Genomic DNA, 13,742 nt, shown 5'->3' on the forward strand with positions numbered 1-13,742 from the left:
AAAACCCAAAAAACCCACTGGGCTGGGTTTTTTAAAAAAAACCCGGGTTTTTTCCAACCCTGATAAGTAAGACATGTTTAGTGAATCCTTTCCAGATGAGAGCTTAAAGTAATCTAAATCACACCTTGAGACCCTTGAAAAATGATTGAACAATTAGACTTTAGATTTTAATATTATAATCTTATGATTTTAACTAGTAACAGCTTAAAGTAAACCGTACAGGATCGCAAGTTCAAATTTTGAACGATAGTTGAAAATTGAAAGTTCTATTTTGAGTTTTAAGATCAAATAGAACAGTATCGTTTAGAACCGAAACGCCAACGCCGATGTGTAAAAATAAAATGTTAAAATAAAAATTTGTCAGAGTAGGAAAAAATCAAAAAGTAAAAATGTTGTGATAAGAAGTTAAGGCTGAAAGATGCCTGAGCGGAAAAAAACGATAGATTTTCAGAAATGAAGATAATAAATATGTACGTTAAAACAGAAAATTATTAGAGCAGTATATTTCTTTTGTAAATTTAAAACTTGTTGAAGTTGTAGATGGGTACAGTTTTCCATTCTAATTTGTTACTTTTAGGCAAACGTTTGAAAGCAATGGAAATTATTCAGAAACTGGGAAATAACAAGGTAAGAGAACTTCAAAAGTTATCAAAAGATTTTCCTAATTCTAAGCCTTAAGCAAATCTTTGTTGTTATAACAAAGTATAAAGATGATGTAATGATGCAGAAACAACTAGTTAAAAAGATGATGTAATGATGCAAAAGTAAAAAAATAAAAAGATGATTACAGTGCGTTTTTTTATTGCCAAGTCCTTAAACAAGACTTCGGGGAAAACGCTACTAGCTCTAAAGAAATTTTAGAGCTAGTAGCGTTTAGACAAGATTGAAGATCTAAAAATTTCTTGAAGATCAGGAAGGTGAAACAAGTTTGTTATTGGTTCAGAGGATATTAAGTATAGAAAAAAGGTATTCATTGCTTTTAATTAACTTCTTTATCTCTGGTTCAACTTCTATTAATTCTCTTTTCCACTAATTCTAAAATTAAAAAACTGAAACTACAATTTTTATGTAAATTAGGCAAAAGAAAGCATCAGGAAGAAAAATCGTTCACAGCCTAAGATTTTGAGAGATGATGTACCCAACGTTGAACTTATAGACACAATTCTAAGCGATGATTCTTCAATTGAGTCTGATTTCGATCCAGGTGATTGGTATCATATAGAAGTCTCTGAAAACCCAGACACAGTAATTGCAAAAATTCCAAAAGATATTTTTGCTGGTAATGTTTCGCTTACTGCTACAGCCTGTGATATATCACCTAATGTTTTACAGAAGGTAACAAATGCAATTCTATATCAATCAGGTGTTGATCTTAAAGAAATTAAAAGCAGTCAGTCTACCACATATAGAAAAATGAAAAAAGAAAATGATAACATGGCAACCATTTCAAAAGAAGATGTTAAAGCAGCCATAGACGCATCTCCATATCCATATATAATTCATTTTGATGGCAAGACCTTGTTTGAGCTAAACAAAGGAAAAATATTAAAGAGGGATAGAATGGCTGTTTTAGTTAACATTAATGGAGAGACTTACCTACTTGGAGTACCTCCACTAGCGTAATCCACTGGTGAAGATCAGTTCTTAGGTGTAATGAACTTAATTAAGGAGTATCAACTTACGTCAAAAACTAGAGGAATAAGCTTTGATACAACATCATCCAACATTGGGACGAATAAAGGATCAGTTTCCAGAATATCTAAAGAACTGGATAAATATCTCCTCCAAATAGCTTGTAGGCATCATGTGACTGAATTAAGAATGCTTCACTTTTGGAAATTAGTGACTAATGAAGAAACTAATGGACCTGATAATCCTCTTTTCAAAAAGCTAAAAAATATTTTTTAAGAACTTAATTTTAACTATAATTCAGTTCTACTGTTACGGTTTGATTGGAATAAGGTTAAAAGCAGTCTTTTAAAGAAGGCAGCTATGAAGTCATTAACATTTTGCAAAGCATACGTTGGTAAACCAGGTATTATGAGATGATAGAAGTGAGCTTGCAGAATTAGTTGTCACTTACTTATCCCCTATAACATATAAAGTAAGAAAAACTGGTGCTATTCATTGTGCAAGATTTTTAGGAAAAGCAATTTATTATCTAAAGCTTCGGCTTTTATCCAATCAACTTAGATTTGTTCAGGAAAATGATAAACTGAAAATTGAAATTAAGCTTATTACAGAATTTATTGTTTGCTTTTATGCAAAATGGTATCTACAATCTGAGGATGTCATCAAAGCTCCTTTTCTTGACATTACAGCCATACATCAAATGCATCTGTACAAGAAGGTATGTACAAACCAATTAGCTGTCGATGCTGTATTAGAGTCTCAGTATAAACATTGCTGGTATTTGGATTCAACAATGATACCTCTAGCTTTGCTAGATGACGAGTAGCAACTCTGTTATTTGATATGCCTAGCTTTGACTTTATAAACCTGAGAATAAAGTAAAGTAAGATATCAAGGAAATTTATAAAATGAATACAAATATTGGGAAAAAACCACTAGCCTTGTCTGCCTTGGTTGATGTCTTTTCTTACCTGATTTTTGACATGATTGGGTTTGATAAGCAACAAGTTCAAGACTGGCTCTCACTTCCACCAAACAATTGGCATACTCAGTCATGCTTCAAGAGTTTTCAAAAATATGCTTAAACTTTGATTTTTGTTAATGACCATTCAGAACGGTCAATAGGTATGATGGGGCAGTATATTCATAGATATTCTGATGAAACTGAAAAGCACAACAGATTTCTCACTGTGGACAAATTTCGATCTGTATTCAGATCACCAGAACAAAAATCCGGTACAATTTCAAAGACTAAGTTTAATGATGGGCTTGGTGTGATGCGGAAAAAGATAAAGATTTAAACTTGATTATTAAATTTTCAAATGTTTTTTCTGTTATAAAAACTTGAATAGAAATTTATCTTTTTATTTATTCTTGCTCATTTTGAATTTTCAATATAGATAAATAATAGTTTTTTTAATATAGATAAACGACATTGCTGAGGTCACAACCAATCACTGTTCATTCTTTCTGGCAAAGTGAAGTTGGTTGCCCCCTCCAGCATGTCTTGGGAATAGTCATGAGACCCTGTGTGTGTATATATATATACACACAAGGCTTATTAATTTGGTTATATATATATATATATATATATATATATATATATATATATACATATAAACCTAACCTAACTACAAAAATACTAATTCTCATGATTTTCAATACCACCAAACATAGATTTTTGAGAAGTAAAAAAAAAACCATATATTTTTAAACAAAAATATAGGCCTATATACATATAACAGAAAAAAAAAAATTTGAAAAAAAAAAAAAAAAAAGCCCCTCCCTCAAGACGCCCAAAAATGACCACTATTTGGTCATTTTTCCCCTAAATTATTAGCTTGAGGGGGGGGGGGGGGGGGAAGGAGGGGGGGTCAAAAGTGATCCGATAGCGCTCAAACTTTTTGAAGTTCATTTTTTATACATTTGCCTCAAATTCAGGGGGTATGGTTTTTTAGATTTGAAAATTTACTTTTTTTGAATACCCCTACGCTTTATCCATTTATTTGTAAAATGTAACTTGCGTTCTAAATATTAATTTCATCGAATACAAATATTTTCGGACGCAAAATCAATAAAACTAAATAAATTGTAACGATGTTTAAGGATCCAAACAGACAATTTTTTAAAATGACGCTTTATACATCAATTTATTTGTAAAATGTAACTTGCGTCCGAAATGTTTCATCAAACAAAAATATTTCGGACGCAAAATCAATAAAACTAATTTTATTGTAACGACGCATTAGGATTCAAATAAACAATATGACTTTTATAACTTTTGTTGTAAGAACGATGGCAGATGCTCCAGCTGTGTCTGCTCAACGCTCATACTGACACCCTCAGGGATATTTCGTTGAATATATTCCAGGTAAATATCTGCAGTATCTCCAGTAAGTTCACGAAGCTGCAAAGAAAAATGTTTTAAAAATTATCTGAAATGGAAAAAATAAACTGAATTTAAAATTAAGAGCGTGTAATTCGCCATCATACCTGGAACATTCGTGCGTGGGTGCGCAATTCATACTGCACTCTATGCTTTTTGTTAATGTGTGGTGATTTAAGCAAGGTCCTTTTCTCGACATGCATAGGAAGTACAATTCTAAATAGGTTATTAGAAATATTACTAAATCGCGGAGATTGAAAATTTAATTAATAAAGCAATTTCTATTCCGGAAGATACAGTGTTGATCACAGAAATAGTAAACCGAATATTTTCTTCAATTAGAGTTAATATTATTTCTTTCTTTATTATGGAAAATATATATTAATTTCTATTTAATAGCTATAAATCATTAGAAAAAAATATATTTTTTACTGAAGTATACCGATAATTATTGAAAAGTTCACAAAACACAACGAAAAGTTGTGATCATAGAAATAACACGTTAAACAAAAAAAATGCTGTTTGAAAGTTTACATCAAAACATAACTAACATTAATATCTCGTTGAGTAGCCTTTATTATTTATAAAAGCACCACAACTTGATGACTGTTAAGAAGCCCTTGACATCGTTCAACATTGGGTTCGCCATTCTAGAACATTAATTTCATTTTTCTTTAGCCAATATGTTAAAGATATCCCAGTATGCTTTGGGTCGTTGTTGTGCATTAAAACCCAAGTAACAGGTATGTTTTCATCAGCATACAGCTCCATTACGTTTTGTGATATATCTTTGTGTTTGTATTAATCCAAATTTTTATTAACTTTGACCAGAAGACCGATACCATACCTGGACATAGCTCCCCAAAGCTTAGTATTATCCTACCGTGCTTCACAGTCTTAAGAGTATACAATAGGTTTTTTCCTTGCTTCATAGGATTCTTAACATGCTTTCACATTGGACTGAAAGTTGAAAGTGATTTAACTTGGATTCAACAGTCCATAAAACATTTTTCCAAATGGAAACATTTATACTTAGAAATATTTTTGGAAACCTTAATCATTTTAGTTGATTTTGTTTTGAAAGAAGGGTTTTCTTCTTTGCTCTAGAGCCTCAGAGGCTGGTTTCGAGTAAACAACGATGAATGGCTGGGGCTGACTCAACTATATAATACTGTTCATCATTTTTGGTTCCTACTTAAAGTTAAAAAAGAATCTTTTTTAGACGTCCTAATAAATTTGGTTGTCCATATTGGTTGAAATTTTTCTTGGTGATTGCTTTTGACTTTTATCATTAGTGGTAGTGTATTTTTCAATGTTTATGACAGTTTTTTGACTATTTTCATTTTTTCTACAGAGCATTTTTTGTTTCTACGCACGCTCAGTGACTAAAAGAAAATTAAATGTACATTACAAATATTATTTACCCTACTGAAAATGTTACTGGAAAATTCTACTATGCATAGAAACAAGCCATAAAATGTTATTAAAAAAATATTGCGTGGTGTGCTATTTCTATGATCACCACTGTAAGTTTCAGATTCAGATTTACAATGTATAGTTTGAAGGTTTTTAAATAAAGTTATTTGGTTATCAGGTCATTGTGATATCAAGATTAAAACCAGCTGATCCGTAAAAATAGATAATACCAACTATTTAGACAAGCATAAATTTTCCTAACCATAACTTTATGACAGAAAAATTATTGAAAAAAATTTAGAAGATTCAATGACAAACTTAGTTACTGCCTTATAAAAAAATCCTTAAAAAAATACCAAAAAAGAAAATTCCAAAATACCTTTGTAAACACAAGGTAATATGGCAGTAGAAGACCTATTACCTGTAACATGATCTGAGTTAGGAATAAAATAACTAGAATATTACTTACTTTCCAGATGTGTCAAGCTGAAGAACTTTAGCTGCCCTCTGTGCAAACTGTGTATAACTATCAAGAACCGCTTCATCCGCACCGCGGACTTTAACTGTCAGCAAAGAAACTAAACGCTCTTTATCCTATAATCAAGAAAATAAAGCACATCACAAGCCTCTACAAAGATCGGTGTGAGCCTTTCTAGCACGCTTCAAAAAAACAAAATATATCTTTACTTTTAAAATAGTTTGAAAATTTTAATTATATTTTTAAGATGTGTAACTTTTTGTATTAAATTATTTTAAGTTATTTGTAGCTGAGTCATGAACAAGCATTAGAGCAAGCATTAGCATTTCATGTCTTGTTACTTTCATAACATAAAAACTATTTAAAAATAAACCAACTAAAGAGCCACTTTTTGATGAGATTTTTTGTATTAAAACATATTTTGAATAAAATCATTTAATCAAAATTCTGATTTCCAGGCTATTTGTAACATCAAACAAGCAAGTGCAAAGGAGTGCAACAATTGCTTAAAAAAAAAAAAGTGAATGCCCTACAAAAAGACATTCACTTTATCTTTTTTTTTTTTTCTTTTTTTTCTTGAGGATTTCTTGAGTTGAGTTGAATGTCAAAATCTGGACCTTAACTTCATTGAGAAATTATCAGAATTTTAGCAAACAAAATGAAATTTTTAATGAAACTTGGAATCCTTTTGATGTTATGTCAATTCTTGTAAGTTGTATGCTAGGACTTTTAAAAGCAGTAATAAAAGCAAGGGGTGATGTAACAAAAAATTGAACTGAGAATCAGACATAACATATTTGTATTTTTAGTAATTTTAGTTTAATCTTTAGTGTTTCTTACTATTTCTACTTTAGTGCCAATATCTCTAAGTAAATACAAGTTATAGCTGATTAAACCTGTTTAAATTTAATAGAAAAAATCATTATAAACTACTTAAAGATTTTATTAAAGTTTCCTTTTTCTATCAGATAAGGTCCTTTAGAAAAGAAAGTTTTCTTAATGAGTTTTGCATACAAAAAAATTTGCAATACAAGTTACTTGGACCAAAGAATACATGAATTAAGAACAATTTTTTTTTATTAGTAGTGATTAATCAAAAAATTTTGTTGGATTTTATTCATAATAACATTCAACAAATTGATTTTGCAGAGACATTCAACAAATTGATTTTGCAGAATAAAGTTCTGAAATAATTACTTTTGGTTTGGTTTATACTTGAAGTAATATCAAATTTATTATTATTTTTTTAATTTCATAATTATGTTAAAATAAAATTACATGTAATAATTACACCCTGCTTATTCTTTAGGTGAATAAAAAATAAGTTTAAATGACTTGCATTAGTGGGTATGCAACTAGGAGATGGTGCATTACTGTCTTAAACAGGTGAAAACAAGGAGGCTCCCACCTAGCTAGATCACTAGGCTCTTCAGCCAATTTGGTCTAGTGCAGCAAACAAAAAGTAAAATTTTCATCAAAATTTTACCTCATCTTCAAAGATTTCTTGTTGTGAACCTGAAGCAAAACTTCTAATCAACCATGCTGATCTATGCAATACTGGTTAGAAGTAATAAAAATAAGTTATATGGTCATTTCAAACAAAACAGAAACAATTTTATTTTTAGTCTGAATTAAAAAGCACAATGAAAAAAAAAAAATATTTTTATTTTTTTTTGTCAATTTAGGATAAATATTGTTTACTTATTTCATAAAAAATGTTTAGAGAAAGATTTACCAATACTTAAAAAAGAAAATAAAAAAAAAACTAAATAATTTTTTTCCTAAGCCTTACATGCTACTGATGATGGCTTAAGTGCACGTAACTGACAGGTAAGGGACATTCTAAAGTAAAAAAGTATATATTTTAACATTTTATTTCTATAAAATAAGATGAATAAAAAAGTATATATGTATTGCTGGGAGCTAAATTTGCCTTTAACAACACTATCAAGTGCTCAATCATACTTGTTCATTAAAATAGTGAACATACAACATTATTCAAAAAATAAAAAGTTTTTATTCTTATCAACTTCACATAAATATAATAAAATGTTGGTAAAGTGAAAATGTTTGTAAATTCCCTTTTTCAAACCATCATTAAAAAGAATTTTTTTCATGGCAGGAAAATTATTTCTTCACTAATGTCACAAACCAATTTACTAGCTCATTACCTTTTTTATTACTTCAGTTCTTTTAAATGCATGTAAAACAGCATATTCAAAAACGTTATTAAAAAAAAAAAAAATTTTCTTCTCAAAATAGAAATTTATTATTCATATGTATTTATTCATTTATTTTAGTTTTATCATTTTTTATAAAAGGTTGCAAAATCTCCTAATGGTGACTAGCTAAGTCACATCTAAGATTTTTTTTGAGATTTTGATAAGATCCAAAAGATAAGATATGGATCAAAAAGCACCAAACAAACCAGAAAGAAGCAGATGATAGGTAAGAAAGATTGCCTCAAAGATCAGCAGCAAGTAGATTATATTTTATGGTAATTTAAATCAGCTTTAAAGAAAAATCTTAAAACCTTAAAAAGAAACAAATTTTGTCAGCTTTATCAATTATTAAATGTTACCTAAAGAATATAGTTTTCACTTCTTTCAAACTACAATATGACAGGAATTTTGATATTGATTTAAAATTAGAATATCAAATGGATTTGGTAACTTCGTTGAGTTTGAAACTTTGGAGTTACATCACCTGCAAACTCTGCAAACCTCATTTATTGGGACATAAATTATTTGTATAAAAAAAAAGAAGTTGCAAAATTTAGACAATATATCCATGATGGTTCCCTTTTTCTGGGTCACAAAAAAAAGCAAAGTGAAAAATCCTATTCAAGCAGTGATTGAAACAGATAAAAGGTACAGTTTTTTTAAGTCTATGAAATAAAACACGCGACAAAAACTTTTTGATCATATTTTGTTTTGTTTTTCTAATGTACCATTTATTTTCCCATAATTTTAATGAACTTCCAAAGACCTTGGGAACCAATAACTTAAAGCTAGTTACTATCCAATTGAGCTGAAACTTATTTTGTACTTACGGACTCAATTTGATGGGGGGAGGGGCAAAATTTAAATAAAAGAAAGAGTAAGTATATCTCTGCAGATAAAATTTAAATAAAAAATTGAACCCATCCAAGAATGCAATTTGCTTAAAAGAAAATAACATCTGTATAAGTGGGGACATAGCAGAAGGAGAATAATTTAAAAAAACTTCTTAAAAAGCTGTTAAAAATGTATTTTTAAAAAATTTGGAAAAATAAATTTAAAATATTTTCAATTAACTTTTTTTGAAAAAAATAACAATGTAAAAAAAAAATATTAATTTTAAAAGATATTTAATTTTGTTTTAAGACAACAGATACTTAATGTTTGTGGTGTAATTAAGAATTTTAAGTACCACAACTACATGTAGAATTCTAAATTTTGTAACAGCTGCACTTTATGTCTTAACAGCTGCATTTTTTATAGCCTCTAATTGCCATATTTATGCAGAAACTATTTCTGAATAAAAATTAAAAAATAAATATTAAAATTGAATTTCTTTATTACAAAATAGTTATTACAAATTGTAACTATAATTACAAGTTATAAATATAGTTTAGAACAATTTTAAAAGTTAATAAACTATTGTAAATCAAAAAATAATGAGGAAAAATAGACATTTGACATTTCTCCCTATTTTTTTGTTTATTATTCTCTACCTCAGTGCAGTTTGTTCAGAATGGTGTAATTTAATGCCTCAATGCCAAAAAAAAAAAAAAAAAAAAGTAATTTGTAAATGCATGAAGTTTAAAAAAAATATGTTCAATTACATTTGGTAATTCATTTCCACCCAACCGTTTGTATCTCCCCTAATATCCCCGACACTTTTATCTTTGAATTTCAATGTATACACTATTTCTTTTTTTTTTTTTTTTTTTTTTAAATATATTAATAATAACTTTAATTTAAAAATTTACATAAATTATTTTTAAAACACCATAAATAAATTTGAAAATAAAAAATAAAACTGAAATGTGTTTTTTTAAAAACTTCATTTTTACTAAAAGTATGTTGTATCTTTAAAAAATTTATTTACTACAGGAAGTACTATTCAACTAGTATATTCTTACCTTTTTAAGTGTCAAAATCACGTACTTTAAACTCACTTTATTATCTGACTGAGACAGCCATAAGAGGCACTGCTGCCGCCATTAACATCTTTTTTTTTTATGGGACAACTTAATGCAAGCGAAGAATAATAACGAATTCCGAAGAAATGGCGTTTTTACCGAGAACTCGATAATTTGAAAAAAGTTTTTTGCCATGTTATGACAACTATAGAGCTGTAAATCAGTGGTTCCTAAACTTGTTTTTAATTATCTTAATAATGAAAAGGGGTTACAACTCTTTTACTTTATGTTATAGAATTTGTGACAGAACCCAAAAGTGGCGTCAAGGACCCCTGGTTGTCCGTGGGAACCGCTTTTAGAATCATACATACATACATATATATATATATATATATATATATATATATATATATATATATATATATATATATATATATATATATATATATATATATATATATATATATATATATATATATATATTTATATTTATATTTATATATATGTGTGTGTTAAAATTTTGAGCATAAACTTTAAACTTAAATATGATTTTAGCTTTTAAATTATAATTTAGCAATAAATCTTTAAGATTAAGCATAACTTATCTAGTAAATTTGAACAAAAATTTAATTTTTAATAATAAAAAATGACCAGTTTTGAGCCTTCAAAAGATCATTTGCGGCATGCGCTGCTTTTACTCTTTAATCAAAAGAAATCTGCTGATAAAAGTCATTGTTTGTTAGCAGAAACTTATAAAGAGCATGCACCATTTGTTAAAACATGTGAAAACTGGTTTAGACGATTTAAAGGTGGTGATTTTGATCTAAATGACAAAGAACGCCCTGGTCAGACAAAAAAGTTCGAAGATCTGCAAAAATTATTGGACGAAGATTCAGCTCAAGCTCTAAATCGATTGTCCGACGCGTTAGGAGTTACTGAAGCTGCAGTTAATAAGCGTTTACAATTGATGGGAAAGATCCAAAAGGAAGGTAAATGGGTGCCATATGCAATAAAAGAAAGAGATTTGGAAAGGAGATTGGTAACGAGTGAAAACCTCAGAAGATGTAAAAGAAAATCCTTTTTGGATTGAATTGTTACAGGTGATGCCAAAAGCGTTACAGGTGATGCCATCGAATTATTACAAATGACGCCAAAAGACACGATAAAGTAATTTTTCAGCACGGTAACGCCGTCCAATGTTGCAAAATGTGTAAAAGAAACGCTTAAAGAATTAAGATGTGATATTTTACCCCACTTGCATATTCTCCAGACATTGCTCCATCAGATTATCATTTATTTCGGTCGATGCAGCATTCACTTGGAGAGCACCATTTTAATTGCTTAGAAGAAGTCAAAAGTTGGCTTGAATGCTGGATAGCTCAAAAACCAGAAAATTTTTTTTTACAATGGAATTCATATGTTGCCAAAAAGATGGGAAAAGGCTGCTGCAAACGATGGAAATTATTTTGATTAAATACATATTTTATTACTTAGAAACAAATATATTTTTTATGAAAAACCTTCAAAGTTAAGTTAACCTCATTACATTATATATATATATATATATATATATATATATATATATATATATATATATATATACACACGTTTTTATTTTTAATAGGAAACTAGTACTAGAAGCCCAAAAATGTTAAGAAACTATAAGTATTGAGTTACTTTTCGATAAGAAATTCATTTTATTAAGAGTTTGAGAAATATTTTCATAACTTGTGTTCTGTTCAGGGGTAAATCTGAGGATTATATAACATTGAACTGATGGAATTTAAATAATTTTAGTTGACTAACCGTAAAACATTTTATCTTAATTATAAACATGTTTTTAAATTGTGTTTTATTTATTTTTTCTCTCTTGATATTCTGAAATTTAAGCTCTTAAAAAGTGTCCTTAAAATAAACTTTCTAGTACAACCCCATTTGCTTGGTTTCTTAAAAATAAAAACGTATATATATATATGTTTATCAAAGATTCCAAATTATTAGCATTGCAATTTATTAGCATTGCAGAGTATTTATTCAGTTACCTTTTTATTAATCTTAAACATGTGCTGGAATCGACTTGTAACAGGAGGCTTTTGACAATATTTTTATATGAGTTAGCATAAAGACGGCTAAGATATGGCGCCAAAAAATTTTTTTTGTAGTGTGAAGAAAAAAGTCCTCGCTAATTTTTAATTTTATAAAGGTAAAAACTTAATAAATGATTAAGAGCATTCTTTATTGTTTTATGCATGAAAACAATGTTGATGTGATTAAATGTTAATCGACAGAAATTCTTTCTATGAATAGGTGGAGTATTTTTCCATCAGTCAACCAGGATGTTGTAAATATTTACATGTTCTTGCACAACTCCTACAAATAAGCTTACTAAAAACAAGTTCGAAGAATGCGGAATTGACATAATTATCATAATTACATTTAAAAATACTATGTATCTTTAACAATTCAATGTATACTGTTTTAACTTATAACTTAAAATAAATTGCATTCTTAAACTCTCTACACATTTTGTAAAAAGAAGGTTAATGCAATTATTTGATTAATGAATTTAATTCAGTCAAAACTTCTAGAACAAATTTTTACAAAAAATGTTATTATGTAACATGTTTCTTGCACACCTTACTAACGAAAAAGAAAACGTTAATTGAATGGTAAATATGTACAACGCATTTTCAATGCCAATATTTTTTCTTAATGGTTAACACTTTAATTTTTTTTTTAAATTCCATTACTATTTTTAAGTATTCTTAATTGTATCACTCAGTGTCTGTCTAAATTTAAACATAAAAATGTACTTCATATCTGAAATTCGTTATGATAACGTATACGTAGAAAAAGTGCAACCAGTTTCACACAAATCGAAATGTATTATGTGCAAAATTGATTATATTATGCAATACATATTGTGCAAAATTGCATTACACAAGACAAATTTATTACTCATTAAATAGTTCATCAGTTTTGCAACTTCTTGAAAAGATATTCAGTGGAACAAGGAAATATTAACAGATATTTGTCTCGACAAATTTTAAAATGTTGCGAGATTTATAATACCATATCAGAAATAGGTACAGTCAGTAATAAGACAAGGAAACTGTAAAAACTATTCAGCTAATAAAAATGTCTGTTGGTCGTATTTAGCTAATTATTGCGTCCATTTGTCTAACCTTTTGGAAATAGTACTAAGTTAAAAATAGCTCAAAACACGAATTATGATGCTAGTAACATTTTAAAAGTGTAAGAAGTTACGTATTTTTATTAACTTATCTGGTTTAATGCATGAAACTCAAATATATTTAAAGCGTTCTTAACAATGGGTTGGTTTAACAAAAAGTCAAAAGAAAAATCAAGTGGCGCTCAATTAAATGCACATTCTCACTCTGGTAATGATAAAAAGTTCAGTTCGTTTTCTTTAGACCCTTTCGTCTACAAAAACGATGTGACATTTGATAAAGGTCAGAATTCTTTCAGAAAATCAGTAAATCGAAACAAGAATTCCAAGTCAAACCGAAAAAATGAGCTGAAACGACAAAAGAGATCGGAAGAGCCAGGTGAAAAACCGTTTGGATTAAATGCGAACTACATGGTTTTTGAAAGTCTTCCCCCGAAAAGGGCGAATATGGTGAGTTTAAATTCACTGGTTATCGATGGTAATTCAGCTTACAATATACAATCACTTGATGTTA

At 28.6% G+C, this 13,742-nt stretch overlaps 2 protein-coding genes and 1 pseudogene across 2 annotated transcripts in view; 2 read left to right on the forward strand and 1 right to left on the reverse strand.

Moving 5' to 3' along the window:
• Nucleotides 1-13,742, forward strand: part of LOC145182681 (E3 ubiquitin-protein ligase HECTD1-like) — a 232,973-nt gene that overhangs the window by 167,641 nt on the left and 51,590 nt on the right. The window lies entirely within an intron of this gene.
• Nucleotides 1,098-2,933, forward strand: LOC149890152 (uncharacterized; annotated as a pseudogene).
• LOC149890153 (small ribosomal subunit protein uS10m-like) lies at nt 3,847-10,177 on the reverse strand. Its single transcript, XM_090086421.1, has 6 exons — nt 10,039-10,177; nt 7,705-7,754; nt 7,399-7,469; nt 5,904-6,028; nt 4,126-4,234; nt 3,847-4,039 (listed from the first exon to the last, which is right to left on the reverse strand). Exons 2-6 carry the CDS (start codon nt 7,751-7,753, stop codon nt 3,905-3,907), a joined length of 489 nt encoding a protein of 162 aa, XP_089942547.1. The 5' UTR covers nt 7,754; nt 10,039-10,177; the 3' UTR covers nt 3,847-3,904.

This window comes from Hydra viridissima, unplaced genomic scaffold (genome assembly GCF_058129835.1).
Source record: "Hydra viridissima isolate aposymbiotic clone 2 unplaced genomic scaffold, HvirCarnegie_v1 scaffold_4, whole genome shotgun sequence".
NCBI lineage: Eukaryota > Metazoa > Cnidaria > Hydrozoa > Anthoathecata > Hydridae > Hydra > Hydra viridissima.